Source organism: Tribolium madens, unplaced genomic scaffold (assembly GCF_015345945.1).
Source record: "Tribolium madens isolate multiple individuals breed KSU strain unplaced genomic scaffold, Tmad_KSU_1.1 Scaffold_20;HRSCAF=117;Tcas5.2_LG4, whole genome shotgun sequence".
NCBI classification, from domain to species: Eukaryota; Metazoa; Arthropoda; class Insecta; order Coleoptera; family Tenebrionidae; genus Tribolium; species Tribolium madens.
In genome coordinates this window covers 4,382,180-4,398,928 of record NW_025400985.1, presented here as the reverse complement: position 1 = coordinate 4,398,928, position 16,749 = coordinate 4,382,180, and the positions used below count along the sequence as shown (strand labels likewise).

The 16,749-nt window shown below is 31.3% G+C and overlaps 3 protein-coding genes across 4 annotated transcripts; 2 read left to right on the top strand and 1 right to left on the bottom strand.

Annotated features, from left to right (window-relative positions):
- Positions 1-23: 23 nt before the first annotated feature.
- On the top strand, positions 24-12,776 carry LOC123005736 (CD151 antigen-like). Of its 2 annotated transcripts, none has more exons than XM_044399660.1 (6): positions 24-194; positions 8,648-8,752; positions 11,569-11,760; positions 11,810-11,983; positions 12,034-12,189; positions 12,239-12,776. In XM_044399660.1, exons 2-6 carry the CDS (start codon positions 8,681-8,683, stop codon positions 12,413-12,415), a joined length of 771 nt encoding a protein of 256 aa, XP_044255595.1. In that variant the 5' UTR covers positions 24-194; positions 8,648-8,680; the 3' UTR covers positions 12,416-12,776. The 2 variants fall into 2 exon arrangements, with proteins under 2 accessions (XP_044255595.1, XP_044255596.1); XM_044399661.1 differs by lacking the exon at positions 24-194 and adding an exon at positions 1,041-1,197.
- LOC123005733 (sorting nexin lst-4) lies at positions 3,288-8,394 on the top strand. Its single transcript, XM_044399644.1, has 3 exons — positions 3,288-4,156; positions 6,997-7,722; positions 7,767-8,394. Exons 1-3 carry the CDS (start codon positions 3,667-3,669, stop codon positions 8,150-8,152), a joined length of 1,602 nt encoding a protein of 533 aa, XP_044255579.1. The 5' UTR covers positions 3,288-3,666; the 3' UTR covers positions 8,153-8,394.
- Positions 12,663-15,168, bottom strand: LOC123005735 (transmembrane protein 237). The gene is made up of 4 exons (XM_044399659.1): positions 13,519-15,168; positions 13,241-13,477; positions 13,024-13,192; positions 12,663-12,977 (listed from the first exon to the last, which is right to left on the bottom strand). The coding sequence occupies exons 1-4, from the start codon at positions 14,373-14,375 to the stop codon at positions 12,825-12,827; spliced, it is 1,416 nt and encodes a 471-aa protein (XP_044255594.1). The 5' UTR covers positions 14,376-15,168; the 3' UTR covers positions 12,663-12,824.
- Positions 15,169-16,749: the final 1,581 nt, after the last annotated feature.

Genomic DNA, 16,749 nt, shown 5'->3' with positions numbered 1-16,749 from the left:
TAAGAGCACGCGTACGTTAGAAATTTAATCCGTTCCTCCGTCAGTCGCAACTGACAAGCTAAAGTGGGATATTTTGTGCTGTGTTGCTTGAAAGAAACATCGTGGGTTGAAATATTAACATAAATTTCTTATATGCTTAAAATTGTGGCAATGTAATATTACAACGTCTTTGAATTACAAAAAAATCGTATCAAGTAAGTTGTAATAATTTTTCCTTTTTTTAACAAATCATTCAACAATTAGATGATTAATATGAAATGCTTAATTTAAGTTCTGTATTGGTTTGTTGAGGTAGCAATAATTGCTTGTCTTGCCAGGTTTTTATTTCACCAAGGTTAAACGATGTATAGTACATTTAAATTTATGCAAAACCTTTTTTTAACAATTTTTTTGTCAATGAAAAATAAACAAAATGTAAAGCAGACGGTTAAGTCACAAGAAAATATTGCATTTGTATTTAACTTACTTTTATTTATCAAAGGTTATAAATTATCGTTGATAAAAGGTCGATTGTGACGTAGCGACATAAATTTCTATTATTAATAATCTTTTAAAGTTAATAAAATTTTAGTATTAATTAAGTTGGCAAATTGCAATAGTTACTCACTTCTGAAAAATGTAAAAAAAAGAAAAAAAGTAACACTTTCTTATTCATAATAATTTAATTTACATGATGACACTCTTACTAGTATTTGTTGAGCCTCCACCTTGAGTAAAGATATTTTTTATTTATTTTAAAAATTCCTTCCCATTATGAAACAGGAAAATATGACAAGTTTTCTAATTTTAACACATACGTGAAAATTAAGAAATTGCTTTTTGATAATGTATCTCCAAACATAGTTAATAAGTTCATGTCTGAAACTAAACTATTTCGATGTTCAAGATTTAAAATTATCCCCTGTATTGAGTTGCATTTTGTAATAATTTTATTTCTGTATGCGAAGCCAGTGGAGAGGATATAATCTTAACTGGCAACTTTGAAAATCTATTGGACGTCCAAATTTACTAGCGCTAAAATTGTGCCAAGTAGCAAAATGATAAAAGGTTTCAATGCTTTCCTGCACGCGAAATAAATTGTATTTCAACGAGTGCAAGTCGGATTAAAGAACGCCTAATAAGGTTTCCTTACATCGTTAAAAATCTTAACCAGAACTCGACTTCGTGGTTTTATAAATTTCTACTGTATAACCGCTGGTATGTCCGTTTTATTTAAATCAAACTAATTATTTTGTAAAATTTGATGAAAAGTTTTCCGCGTACTGCAACAAACAGGAGTTGAAATTTGTTTATGTTGAGATTTTGGTTTTTCCAGTGATACAAGATAAGTCATACATTGTTTTTATGTTAATTTTAGTCGCTTTTTTGGATGTCTGCCATTTAAATTTTAAAATGCTTGAACGACGAAATTCGTAGTTGTGACATTTAATATTCATATTACACTGAATTGAAGATCCTAAATCAAGCATTTAAAATGTATATACCAAGGTGAATGAAAATTATGGAACCAAATATTTTTTACTTAAAATATTTACTTTTCAAAAACAATATTTAGTGCCTTTTAAAGTATTTACTACAAAAATGTTTTTTTAAGAATAAAATACAAAATAATATACTGCTATAAATTTAGATCTATGTATGTTTTTGAAAATATTTACTTTAATTTGGGATAAAAATAATTTCTGGTATTGATTTTCAAAGTCAGAGGATTTCGATTGATGACAAACATTTATTTTGGTGCCAGGTTGTATTAATTTATTCTCTCAAATAATTACTAAAAAAACTAATTGATGAATGGTGAAGTACTATTAAAATGTGACGTTTCTCAAAAATATTTTTTTGTATTTCTTTTGTTTTGTTTTTGAGTTCTCAATTTTTAATTTTTTCAAATGACAACCTAATATAAATCTTGCGCCTTTATATGTCTCTATAGAAGTGGCCTTTTTTGTAACCGAAGTTGAAATAGGTACTTCAAGTCCTAATAGTTGAAATGTCCACAGGAGGCTGGACCGAGTCAAATATGAGGTCATTTGGAACATTTTACACAGTGAAATCACGACTCACTTCTACTCTTAGTGACATAATCTACTATTTCTTAGATAGGCTACGATCTAAGGATTACAAGTATCAACACTTTTTTCAATTTTTATCGAAAAAAATTTCATACAAGTTGCTATTTTAAAAACATCGCATAACTAAAAACAAAACAGAATTTCATTCTCAAAACACTATGAAATTTTTATAGGACTTTAATTTATATTATTTATTATTTTCTGAAGGCAAAATAAACGCTTGGTTTCATACTTTCTTTTCCATTCTTTCAATTTGGTGTTAATAATTTGGTAACGGATCTATCATTCTGAGAACAAATCAAATTTGATAACTATAACAACAAAATAAATTATATAAACAATTAATCTTGAGTGTAAAAATTAAAAAAGTGTACTAAATCTTTTGAAATTTGGTATATTCTTAAGTACTACAATTAACAATAGAAGTAAAAAATGTTTTCACACTATAGATACACTTTTTCTCTGCTTATCAACCTAAAAAAACTTTCTTATCACTGGTTTATTGACAAAAGATTATCAAATTTAGTATTTTGTCAGACATATTTTTTATTTTGATTTTTTATAAAATTATTACTGTTTTGAGTTTTTATGCTTTGTAAAAATTAATACAAATAATTGAATTATGAATGTTTAAAATATTTGTTTATTTATTTTGTGCTAAATTTTTGACATTTTTTTGCATAACGATGATATTAAATTTAAGTATGGAAGAATTATTTTAATCTTGTACCTAGCAGGCTTTAAAAAGTCGCATTTATAATTTCTGTGTTTGGAAGACACAAATATATGTTTTTTTTTGAATAATTGAATCGACTTTTTATAATAATTCAGGTCATTATGAAATGTCTGAAGCTTATAATTATTTTAATCAGATATACTAAGATTGAATTATTAAAATCAATATGATAAAAAGACCATCGAACAGGTGGTACTCCTTAAGTAGTCTGTAGTGCATTTTTTATCAATCAATCACTTCTTAATGTTTTATTCATGTGAATAGAAGAGGCGTACATAATTATTTGTGAACAAACCAAGTCCGCTCAATCTGATCTCTGATGTAAATGTTTATAACTGAAAATATATGCAGCAGTAAATAGTTCTCGACTATTTCAATAGCCAAATAAGCAGATGGTCCATAAAACACTCCGATTAAGCAAGATAAAACTAAAAGGCGGCACCGCTTATTTTTTCATTGCATTTATTTAGTTTTTATTGAACGAAATATGACTCAACAACCTGTCCATTACAATCCGACCTCGAATACACAAACTGCGAAATTAATGTTGATGTGTAGTGTACTCCCGCCGTTGTTAGTGGCGCCCCCACACGTGCCTCGCAGTAACCACCTGCATTTGACAGGAAAGTGATGACGATCGCTAAAGATAAATAAATCCGCCTAATTCGTCCTGTATTTTCCACTTTCCTGGAAAAATCGAGCTTAAATTTACAATCCGCAGCGCGACAAGTGCCTTAAACCTAAGTGTAGTGTTGTGTGTTCAACTGTCAATTTATAGGTTATCCAAGTGTCATCGTGAAAGTTCAAAGCCTCCCACTTAATGCCATTATTTGACATTTTCGAGTGAATCCCTCCGTAATGGCCCTATTCAAAGTCCAAGCCCTTTACGACTTCGTCGGCGAGTCCAACTCCGCTGAGCTCTCAATTACGGCCGGTGAAGTACTGACGGTTACGAGAATCGACATCGGCGAAGGATGGTGGGAAGGGCTGAACTCCCGTGGCAAGTCGGGGCTCTTCCCCGAGGCCTATGTTGTTAAAATGGAGGAGGCAGCGCCGCCGAGTATGCCGCCCCCAGCCCTGCCGCCGCAGAACGACTGGACAGGGGCGCAACAAGACGACGATTGGGATGACGAGTGGGATAATGATGACACATACAGCGAGATTGCTAATAATGCACAAAGGGAGTCCCATTACACTAACGAGCCCAACCAGAATCAGTTCGCGTATGGGAGTGGACAAGTGGATAATATTTCAGAAAGTAGTTATAATGTGGATAATAGAGTCACCAAGAAGAGTTTAAATATTTTCTCGTCCTATGTCAAAAGTGGATTAGAAAGCTATATTTTCGGTAATATTTGTTCAGCTAGGAAGTTGCGTTAGTTTTGTTGGTCTTACTCTACTGGGGCATTAATTATACCATTTATTATGCTTAAGGCTCCTTTGGTATGCAAAAGATCAATATTTGTTTTGCTCTTGAGATATAAATAAGATAAGAATTGAATGTTTTACTGAGTTTGATAATTGATTATGAATAATCTTAAATTGAGCGGTTTTACACGGTCAATATTTAACAAAACACAAAACAGCTTAAAGAAATCCTTCAACAATTTTTTTCATGAATAATAGTAAACAGTGTTTAACAATACCTAAAACTTATGATACAATGTGGCACTTTTTTCTTGAATGTTTCTTTACAGCTGCAATAATCTACTAAAGAAAGAGACCAATTTTTTTTAAAGAAAGAAAATCTTTAATTAATCGACAGCGGTAAATATTTTTTAAATTGGCTCACATTGTTCCGTTACAACTAAAAAATTTGCTTTCTTTTATGAGTAAGTTTCAGAACTCCAGAATGTTTTTTTATGAAACTCGATTATCCATTCTATTACCAATAAAGTTTTATCTGCACACCCCAAAACACTTTTTAATTAAATAAACCAAAATTAATAATAAAATTACTACACTAAATTAATATCTAATCTTGCTAGGATTAATTATCTATTTATTTGTTCCCTCAAACTTAAAAAAAGTGATGTTACCAAAAAATCGCATTACCTGTCTTTTACATGATTAAAAATGCGTAACCGAATCAAAATCTGCAAAAATTTAAATTTTATTTAAAAAAAAAATACTTTGAAACAAAAAAAAATTAACTTTAAATTATAATTACTTAAGCAAATGTCATTAAACCAAGTGTACAAGTGCCTAAACATTTTAAAATTATTTTTCTGATTCCGAAAATTACCTAAATAATTACCTGTTTAATCAGAATAAGGGGTTTATCGGGGTGCGAATACAACTTGAATCACAGGAAAAGAGAAAAATTCTGTCAAGAAATTTTGACATTTATTTGTTTGACATTTGACATTTTTTATGTCTATTTAGTGTTACGAATGATTTGCAAATGCAAATTTTGAAATAATTTTTTTGTTTCAAAAATCACCAAATTTTTTTTTAATTAGAATAAGGGTTTTATCGGGGTGCGAATGGAATTTGAATCACAGGAAAAAAAGATTCTGTCAAAAAAATTTCACATTTATTTTTTTGACATTTGACATTTTTTTTATGTCTATTTAGTGTTTCTAATGATTTGCATATGTGTCTAAACATTTTAAAATTATTTTTCTGTTCACCTAATCACCTAATTTTTTAAATTAGAATAAGGAGTTTATCGGGGTGCGAATAGAACTTGAAACATGCAGGAAAAGAGAAAAATTCTGTGAAAAAATTTTGACATATTTTTGACATTTGACATTTTTTTTATGGCTAGTGTTACTAATGATTTGCATATGTTTTTTCATAATTATTTAGTAAAGGTATAAAAATTTTGCCAATAAAACTCACAAAATAACGTTAAACATAGTTATGTGCAGTTGCGGAATTAAAATTTCGGGCAGTATTGTCATTTTCATAATGTAAACTCTAAAGCAACCTTTACATTAATAACCTCATTTTTTACTCTTGTCAAGTTTATGTCAATTTGACTTATTTACTTTCGAAAATAGTGATTTGTGACATAATAACGGGTAGGTAGCAGATCAAAAAAAAAAGATTTAATTACACTTAGTTCAATTAATAAATTTCCTAAGATAGACAAACTGTTTAATTAACAATTTTAATAACAAAAAAAAAGTTTAATTGTCAAATGTCAGTCATGATGACAGTAAAAGGTAGTTTACAGTGAACTTCTGAAAGTGACAGAAAAATACTGCCCGAAATTTTAATTCCCCAACTGTACTTACAATTTAGGGTACAACATCCGTGTTTCTTCTTCCAATAGTCTGCAGCAATTAAACATGGAAAATTATTCCAACAGAAATAAATAGAGTCAATGTGCAAAATTTAAGTTCTCATAACTTCGAAATTTTTAGAGACAGAATTTTTTAAATATTTTTTCTATGTTCCTGGTATCTTACCTCATATTAAGTGTCATTTTTCTCTGGGCCGCGAGTTCTGAAACACCCTGGATTTAGTACACCATACGATTCAAATTTTTTTAGGCAAGAGTACAACTGCTTAGAAAAGGTATGGCGTACTTTATTCACTCGGTAGAAGTTACTTATTATAACAAAGAATACAACAGTTGAACTAAATTTTTTTATAATTTTTTTTTCAAAGTAGGTAAAATTTCTAGCTGGCGTTTTATTTTTTCCAATGGAACATTTTAAATAAAGTCCTTTTTGTAATTTTCAAAATGGGATGCTATATGATTTTTTATTTGAAATACTCTAGGATTTTATAAGTGTTTTTTTATTATTGTTTTTTTTTTCAAATTAAATGGGCAGCTTTTTAAATTAAATGGGAATATTTTTATCCGTCTATTTTACTCTACCTCTGAGTGTTTTTTAGACAGGATAAATGTGTCAGTGTGTATTGTTTTGTGAATTCTAAAGTAACAAAATTCAAATTTAATGTTAATTTATACACTCGCTTGTTATATGTACATATATTTTAATTAAGGACTGTTAGCTTAAATTTAAACATAAATTGGTTAGTGTCCATATTATTAACCAATCAACAGTTGTGAAACATAAATACATAAATTTGAATAGGATATTTTGAGCTTTACTCTTTTCTGATTGTTTTTGCTAATTAATTTGTTTTTTATATTTCGGAGAGCAAAAAATCTACAAATCTTTTTTATACCGAGGCGCGAACGTCGGCCCTCATCGATCAATCGCTTTTCAGGCACCTTGAAAGACATCCCATCCCACACAAAAATTCGAATCTTTCGCGAAAACGACAACGTGTTTCGATGGGAACTGATCCCGGATCCTTACACAGTCCAAGTAACCTCACCAAAAAAGGCATCAAAAATGGGGGGCCTCAAGTCATTCATCGCATACCAATTAACACCATCGTTCACCGGAATCGAAGTATCACGGCGTTACAAACATTTCGATTGGCTACACGACAGACTCTCCGAGAAGTTCAACATAATCGCGATTCCCCCGTTGCCGGATAAACAAATCTCGGGCCGCTACGAGGAGCATTTCATCGAGCATCGGAGAGTGCAGCTGCAGGAGTTTGTCAATTATGTGTGTCGACATCCGGTGTTGTCCACCTGTGACGTTTGGAAGCATTTTCTCACCTGCACGAATGAGAAACAGTGGAAGGAAGGGAAGAGAAAAGCGGAAAGAGATCAGCTAGTCGGAGCGAATTTTTGTCTGTGTATCGAAGCCCCAGAGAAGGATTTATTAGCGTCCACTATTGAAAGTAAAATTGAGAGTAGCATATCGTACATTACCCAAATGGACCAGTGCATAAAAGGCCTGATGCAGACGGCGTCCGATCAGCAGAAAAAATGCGAGAATTTGTATAAAAGAGAGCACACCAAAGTTGGGGAAAGTTTTTTCCAACTAGGGGTCGCGTTTGAGAATCGAGAAGGTGGATTATTCTCCGATTTGGCCACAGGTACTGCATTGATTTGGAGACTTGGAATAATTCGATTGTTTCAGATGTGAAGAAGATTGGGACCACTTATATTGAAATCGCAAAGTTGTGCGAAGATCAGGCTAAAATCGACTGGCAGCCTTTAACCGATAAGCTGTATTTATACAGAGGGATCACGAGTTCGTATCCTGATATTTTCTCGATGCAAAAACATGCCGAACAAAAGAAGAAAGAGTGTGAAAGAAGTACGCAATTCTCACATTTACAAATCACTGAAGTTAGGAAACGCACTGATGTTTTAACTTACTCGGTTTTTGCCGAACTTGATCATTTTCAGACTGAGATGAATACCGAATTTAGGTCAGCCATGAGGTCATTTTTAAAAGAACAGGTTAATTATTATAAAAATATAGTGAGTAGATTGGAAGACACTTTGAGAAAGTTCGAGTAGTTTTTCTTGCCTTGTTATACATCTATCGTGTTTATTTCCAAGCCAAAACAATTGTGATTTAACTTTTTATTATATTCTGTTATGTTTACTCGTACGTGCTGTGTATACTACGGAAATTCCAATATTTACATTAATTTTTATTTTATAAAAAATCTCCGAGACATTTTGTATATGATGTGAAATGTAATTGTATATTTCTATATATTTTGTTAAGTCAGATGTAATAAATGTGCTTACACGAATTGTTTTATTCTTGTCGCGAGACAAAAGATCATTACTCTCCGTCAATTGGAAATCGTGACCTTAAACCACTTAAGGAAAACGGAAAGGACGCTTCTGTAATCATCAATAAAAACGACCAGCTTTGACCATATGAGGAATTAGAAATTGACCTGACGTTCATTCATGCTATTTTCAGGATGAATCTGGCAGGATTAGCTATAAAATTTTACGACCCAAACAATTCCTATAAATAACGAAAAATATTTTTCACAGATGGAGGCGAAACGGCATTAACCTACCATCGAAATGGGCAGCAGAGAATGCTGCGGCTTGAACGTTATCAAAAACGTTTTAAACTTCTTCAATATAATCTTTTTGGTAAGTGTGATAATGGTCGTTCAACTTTTCGTAAAGTCACGCCCACATTAGTTCCTTATTTGTGAATGGGTGCATTCTGCATTTTAATTATCAATTATTAAATTCGATGAGATTCTCACAGTAAAAAGGCACTCCTTTATACTCATCGATGGCCCTTATTATATAAGTACACCTACAGACGGCACGCAAACTCCTCCAAATTATATGTCTACAGAGCCGCCATACGTATTAAATTCCTCTCAGACGTTATCTGAGCTGTTTATTCACTTTTATTGTACCTTATTTCGAAAAATGTTTACTTTTAACTCGGTAATAGCAGCTGGTGCTACCATTGAACCCACGACGAAATCAAACAATAAAACTTTCATACCTACCTATCCAATCATAACATTTTTGTCGGGATTAGGCCACCCACCGACAATCTCGAAAATGAAACAATCTGTTATTGTTTCCTTGCAAAAAGAATTTGTTTTAATATTCGAATAGTTAACATTTATGCTTATTAATTTATGCTAACTGGGCCGTGAGGTTTTAATTGTTGCAGGCCCGTAGCTAAAAACAATTCAGGTAGGGCGCCCAAAATTATTAGTGGGGCTAGAACAGTTCTGCAGTTTTCTATAGTACACATTTATTTCTAAAGGTTCCAAATTTCGATATAAAAAAACAAAAAAAGCAGCACATTGAATCAAATTTAAAAAAGATAATGATTTTTAAATTGTAATTGTAAATAATATGAATCTTCTATATTCTTTTTCATATTAATGTGCATCAATTAGGTTGTAGAAATCTAAATGCATCTTTAATTTAAAGGCCGGTTCACACAAAAGTGTCATTAATGTCATTCAGAACAAATTTAATCACATTAATAATGGCAAAAATCTTTGTTTGCTACTCTATGTTAATTACGTTGTTAATTTTATTTATTTTTGCTATCTGGGGTACACATTTATTTAAGAAAAAATAATTTTTAGAGAAGTTGATGTTAGGATTGTTTGAATTTTCGCATGGTTGCCACCTCAAATTGTTCCTTTTCAACGACTACTTTGATGCACATAATATGAAAACGAGTATATTTTCGTTTATCAATTTCAAAACGAACAAAAGTTTGCTTAAAAATCAAAATAGGTACATTTTTTTGTTTTAACGCCGTGATCGAGAATGCTTCACTTCACCTTCAAAAATTTATAGTTTATTATTATCAATCTAGACTGAAGATGGGACTAGTTAGCGCCCGAAACATGTTTCAACTAATATAAGCTTTAATTTTTGTGTAAGAAGACTTTATTTCCTGTACCTCCTTCGAACATTTTTTAAGCCTGAATTTTATTCAATTGCTAATTGCTAATACAGACTGAACCAAAAGTTAAGCACAAAATTCATATCTTTGTTAGCGGTCGTTTTACAAAAAAATCTTTTTCTTTTTGTTGTTGCCTTATTTTATAAAGGGCAATTATTTTTTGTGTATTTTTTAAAATAATTAGCATGAAAACACTTAATATGAAACCTAAACACAAAAAAATAAAAACAAAAAACAATTACCCCTTATAAAATAAAGCAAGAACATGGTACAGGTGTCCCACGAGTAATAATGAGCCTGATTTTTTTTTTGAAGCAACCAACATTACATTTCAAAGATAACATGGATATTAAAATATCTAGTTTTAATAAATTAAACATAGTGACCAAACAGCACACTTCAACTTTGATTTATAAAAAAAACAAACCTTGAAGAATTTTGTGAGAATTATTAAAATGTTGCCGAAAAGACCAACAAGATTCTCATTTGTGAAGAATGTTTGAAAACGCTTAAAAATACGATTACTATGTTTAACTAATTAAAACGATATACCAGGTGAATAAAAAGTATGGAACCAAACGTTTTTTGCTTAAACTATTTATTTTTTGAAAAAACTAATTGATGAGTGCTAAAGTACTATAAAAATGTGATGATTTAACAAGCATAAAATTTTTCGAAATTTCCTTTTATTTTTGAGTTCTACAAAAAAAATAATTTTTTGAAATGGCAACCCACTATAAAATCATTTTTTTTATAAAAGCTATACTCTAAAGATTACAACTATCTGCTTTATATTTAATTTTCTCAAAAAATTTTTTTCACATAAATTGCAATTTTGACAAAATAAAATCGCATAACTCAAAAACAAAACAAAATTTCGTTATGAAATTATGATCACATTTTTTATATTACTTTAATTTATATTAATTATTATTTTCCGGAGGCAAATGATTAAAAATAAAACCGCTTGGTTCCATTCTTTATATTCAGCCTGTATATTAATATCCACGTTATCTATGAAATGTAATGTTGGTTGCTTCAAAAAAAAATCAGGCTTTTTATTACTCGTAAGACATCCTGTATAAAAATTTCCATAACGTTTTGTTTTTTTATTTTATTCTTTTTTTGCATTTTTTTTCCTTTATTTTTTTGAATTATTTTATGCTTACCAGATAGATAACGATATATACTGTCTAAAACAGTAACAAAAATGTCGGTTGACATAAAAAAAAATAAAATGATGTCATTACTCGAGCCATATATGTCACTATAGTGTGAAGATGTACTCGTAGCATTTAAAAAAATAAAATCGACCTGTTTGAGGATTTTTTTGAAAAGTGACTCAACCAATGATATGAATTTTGCGCGTTACTTTTGGTTCGTCTGTATAATAATTTGATGCGTTATTATTTCTAAAGAATGTTGTTAAAAAAGGTAAAGTTTTAAACTAGGGCTCAGAATATTTTCCCTCCTAGCTACGGATCTGATTTGTTGACAATTTGTAGTAATTATTTTTTAGCTTGCAGGTTTTGGGGTCGTTGGAGTCGCAGTATGGACGATGATCGACCGATACCAATATGTAACCCTTCTAGCATCTCTAACTTACCCCATCATCGTATATTTCCTTCTGGCAGCAGGAGGTCTAGTCATTTTTGTCGCAATTATGGGCTGCTATGCCGTGCTTAAAAACAACCGACTTTTATTAGTTTTTGTACGATTTAAGAGAAACCAAATTTCCAATTTTTACAATTTTTTTTCAGTACATTTTTTCACTTGTACTTATTTTTCTAATCGAAGCCATGGTCGGCGTCGTGGCTTACATTTACGAGGAGAACGTGCAAACCGAATTAGAGATGAGTTTAAATAACACACTCCTCAGCACGTACAAAATCTCAGATGATAAAACCGAAGCTGTGGATTTTTTGCAGGAAAATGTATATTTCCACATTCCATTGTTTGAAATTTTAACCGAAATAAATTTCAGTTTCGCTGCTGCGGCGCTGTGAGTTTTACAGATTGGCAGTACAGTGAGTGGTTACAGACTGATCACGAAACTGAAAATGTTGTTCCTGATTCCTGCTGTAAAACTGTCTCGAAGGGGTGCGGTAGCAGTGACCATCCCTCTAACATTAATTATTCGGTAACTTCTATTTTTATTTAATTTAATTAATTTAACTGTTTTTTTTAAGGGGTGCCTCGACTTGATGGCTCTTCACATGGAAAACCATTTATTTATTCTAAGTGTCGTAGGACTTGGAATTTGTGTTGTGCAGATTTTTGGAATTATTTTTGGATGCAAGTTGTACTTTAAATTGAAGAATTTGGACGCTGTGGAGGGTCCGACTGATAGGACGACGTTTCTTTAGACTTTTGTAGCTTTATTCTGCGTCTCTTTGTGATAATTAACTTAGATTTGTACTCAGGTTACTATTTATTTACTTATAAAACGTTTTTAACATTTTTACTATACGCACAATTCAGTGAATATTTAGAAAAAGGTGTGTAATGTTGAATCAGTTGAAACGAAGCACACCAAATATAAACAATTTTAATGGACTTCCGTTGAAACCCTTCTTGGCGTCTATTGTGACATAGTTTACGTCAACATTTTTAAATGTTGGTTGTAATTTTTTAACTCTAGCTCGATGTTTGAAAAATTAATTTTTTATTAATGCAAGTTGTTATAATTCTTTATTAACTAGTCAATAAATGGTACAGTCTTCTTTATTTATTTTTTATCACATCGTAGACTGACGAGGAAAGAACATTCAAGTATCATTTTTGTGGAAGATACTTTTCCATATTTTTAAGATTTATATAAAACATATTTTCTTGTGGGGATAAGCCAACAATAATCCAAGCAAGAAAAGCTAAAATCGAACGCCAGAGCGATAAATGGTTCCATTGAGTAAGCTCACTTCTTGTTATCTGAAAACAACTATGAAATTTTTGTAAACAATTACTGAAAACTTACATTTGATATGGTGTCGTTGTCATATGATACTAAACCTAATTTATAGTCTATTCGGGCAGCTGAGAGGTGCACAACCAGACAGGTGAAGTAGATGAGTATCACTGAAGAACTCTTCTTAAGTTTGAATAAATTTTTAAATTGAGCTCCTTCAAAATGAGCAAAATCGATTCTGGAAATGTAAAATTTAACTCCAGTTACAAACTTGATTTTTTCTTACTTCTCAAATACGGATATGAGGCAGATGACACAAAGGAAATAAAAGCACGATACGTAAGTATCACTAAAGTGGGAGTAGTGCGAAATAAATTCGCTATCTTGATTGTAAATATTGCTAATAATATACAACCAATGGCCTAAAGCCAGCCCCCCTAATAAACCGTGACAAAACGTAGTTAACCGCATCCAATATTCCTGAAATGGGATGGCCAACTCCAACGGGTGATATGTCTGAAATCTAAAACCAATTTTTGCAGATTTTGATTTCAAAAGTCTTACTTTTTCCCAGATATGTCTTCCTCAAGCTCGTAGGCGCTTTGCCGGTTTAGATTACTTGGTTTGGTCACAGCTTCGAACTTATTTTTCTTTTGGACGTAAATCTTGTCGGACTTTTTCGGACTCTTTTTGATTTTTTCGACTTTGAACTCTTCATTATTTTCGAAGACGTCATCTTGGAGCTCTTCTAGTGCCACAGTAATGTCGTTCTTCGGCTCGAAATCATCATCTCGTTTTTTGTGTTTGCGTTTGGCAGTTGGTGAAGATTCCCGTTTCTTTTTCTTGCTTTTCTTCTTCTCTTTCGGGATCATCATTTCTCTGCTGTCACCGATTCCGGTTTCTGAGTCCCCGTGTCGTTTTTTTCGCGATTTTGACTTTTTCGTAGATGATATGATTTCATCTCCGTCTCGACTGTTGTACAAATCTTGAATCACATTATAAGCGTTCATTTCGTCCATGTCCATTTGGCCGTACTCTCGCCGTCTCTTATAATGTTTTCTTTCTTCAGGACTTAACAATTCTAGATTACCTGAGAGCTCCTCTGGCACTTTTTCGTCCTCGTAGAAGCTCAAACTTTGGGGCCTGGAATCGGTAAAGTGTGAGTGTTTGTTGGCATCTCGTTTCATTTCACTTTCAATGAGCGAGAGAATTTTTGAATTGATTTGGGACTCCTCATCAACGGAGATTTCCCGACTTGGTGTATTAGTGCTATAGTTGTCATTTTTATCTTCGTTTAGTTTAGTCTTTTCATCGGAACTTGTCTCAGATTTGACTGTTTTATGTACTTGGACCACAGTTTCTTGCTTCATATCGTCTTTGTGCTTGTGTTTACGAGGACGTGTTGACATTTTCGAACTCATTTTGAACGATCGATTTTTCCGCGCTCGCGCGGAGTGTAATGTTTGTATTAAAACAGCCCCAAAGACACAACTTGTAACGTTTTGAAACACATTATTTTCACTCTTCACATTTGTGTTTAATTTGATTAAGTTGTCACAACTTAAAACTATCCATTATGGGTTTCAGAATAAGGGAGGATTGGTGTCTTGTGGGGTGTCCGCGCAAGACTGAAACACATTTTCAGCTTCTGCGTCCTTTGAGTCATTTTCTGTGACCTGTTGAACTTTACGTTTCCGAAAATAAATATACATTTTGATTGTTTGACCGTGTGGGTGTTTGATTATTAATAATTAAATTTGCAATTGTATTACTGGTTGCCTACCGTTGTTGTGGGTGGCCTAACTTTGTTTAACATTATTTTATTTGTATTAAATTAACAGTTTTACAAGTTTATGAGAACCTGGACGGCCTTGTCGAACCGGTTCGCTTACCGCACGATATAACAAAATGTTGATCTGCTTTCATATATCCATTCTCGCTTCATTTTATTTTCCGGTATTTTTTCTATGATAGGTACAACCTTGAAAGTTTCTATAACTAAATAAAATCAATCGATTTTAACCGCAATTCGTAATAGTAATTACAACGAATTCTAAATTTAGTTTGATGAATGGTAAAATGGAGGTATTGTCATGGGAGGTGCCAGTGATACGTCCTCATTACGTGTATAATACTTTTTAGCACATGGGGATTAACATAATTCTTTGCAAACCGCAAAGTTTGACGTTGTGAAATGACATAAGAAATTAAAACGATCCTAATATTTGAAATGAAAGTAGTCGTATATTTTTTAGTTTTTGGAATATGTGAAAGTTATGATTTACTTGATTGGTATTCAAGACATATTTTTAAACGCATGTTGTTTTTAAACACACTTTGATTCATACATATTACAAATAACGTGGAATTTAATTTAAAATAACGAGAAAATTATTTTATAAAAGTTTGTAAATATTCAAGGTTTATTATGTACCATATAAAGATGATGAATATTTAAAGTAAGTAGTTGAACTTTACGTACTGTACATTTCTCATATTAATTGCAGAAGATTGCTGATATTTTGTTACTGCCATTTTCAATCATGGATAAAATTAATAATTAATAAACATTAGTAGGTACCTATACGTAAAACGTTTTTTGACTTTTTTTAATATCAATTTTTTATTGCGTATAACTTAAATGTTACTTCGCATATTATGATAAATTATTCATTGTTTTGACTAAATGGATTAAGTAATTGAATAGAGATAATTAATTATTTAAATAATGAAGCAAAACAATATTATTTGTCTTGCAATAAATTTCCAGATAAAGTCTTGTGTATAATTTATTATGGCTTTTATTTTTTTATTCACAGTGACTATAATATTATGCCCATCTTTAATGGTCCAGAAACGCGTCGTTCCATCCCTTGATTGGGAAATGATTTATTTAGGACTGACAACCTTGAGAGCCTATAGAATTTATATTAAATGACGGTTTAATTTTTATTAAAAGTCACGTTTTTATTTTCTATAGTAATTGATGTCTTAATAAGAGCAAGTAATAAGGATTAGGTAATTAAGGGATGTTTTATATCTCGTAAATTACATATCGGGTGAATAAAAAGTGCGGAACCAGGCATTTTTACATAAACTAATTTAAAAAAATAATAATTAGTGTTGTTTAAAGTACCTACTATAAAAATCTGGTCGTTTTTCAACAATATAATTTTTCGAATTTTTTTTTAGTTTTCGAGTTTTGCAATTTTTTTTAAATGGCAACCCTCTAACTTAATAAAATTGTTTTTTAACAGGATTTTTTTTAATACAGGGTGGCCCAGAGAAAAATATTAAGTTAGATAAGATACCAGGAACATGAAAAAAATGTTTAAACACATCTCTTTCAATTTTTTGCCATTTATTTTTGACATTTGACATTTTTTATGTCTATTTAATGATACTGATGATCTTGTATATGTTTTTTTATAATTATTTGGTAAAGGTACAAAAATTTTGTCAATAAAAGCTACAAAAAACGTTAAACATAGTTATAAATTATAATTTAGGATATAGCTTCCTTGTTTCCTCTTCTAATAGCCTGTAGCAAAAAAACTTGGAAAATTATTTTTCCAACAGAAATAAATAGAGTCAAAGTGCAAAATTTAAACTCTCATAACTTCGAAATTTTTATAGGTAGAATTTTTTTAACATTTGTTTTCATATTCCTGGTATCTTATCTTACATGGCATTTTTCTCTGGGGCGCGAGTTCTAAACAACGCAACATTTTTTACGTAGAAATTAATTCGGAACAAGCATTTTTTGGCAAAATGATGAAACATTATTTTGGCAAT

Bases quoted from the DNA above. Each gene is read 5' to 3' on its own strand.
- LOC123005733 (XM_044399644.1), top strand. From the start codon at position 3,667: ATGGCCCTATTCAAAGTCCAAGCCCTTTACGACTTCGTCGGCGAGTCC. The intron at 4,157-6,996 runs GTAATATTTGTT...ATCGCTTTTCAG, and splicing joins ATTAGAAAGCTATATTTTCG to GCACCTTGAAAGACATCCCA. The intron at 7,723-7,766 runs GTACTGCATTGA...CGATTGTTTCAG, and splicing joins ATTCTCCGATTTGGCCACAG to ATGTGAAGAAGATTGGGACC.
- LOC123005736 (XM_044399660.1), top strand. From the start codon at position 8,681: ATGGGCAGCAGAGAATGCTGCGGCTTGAACGTTATCAAAAACGTTTTA. The intron at 8,753-11,568 runs GTAAGTGTGATA...ATTATTTTTTAG, and splicing joins TCTTCAATATAATCTTTTTG to CTTGCAGGTTTTGGGGTCGT. The intron at 12,190-12,238 runs GTAACTTCTATT...GTTTTTTTTAAG, and splicing joins CCTCTAACATTAATTATTCG to GGGTGCCTCGACTTGATGGC.
- LOC123005735 (XM_044399659.1), bottom strand. From the start codon at position 14,375: ATGAGTTCGAAAATGTCAACACGTCCTCGTAAACACAAGCACAAAGAC. The intron at 13,193-13,240 runs GTAAGAAAAAAT...TTACATTTCCAG, and splicing joins CTCATATCCGTATTTGAGAA to AATCGATTTTGCTCATTTTG. The intron at 12,978-13,023 runs GTAAGTTTTCAG...AGTTGTTTTCAG, and splicing joins ACAACGACACCATATCAAAT to ATAACAAGAAGTGAGCTTAC.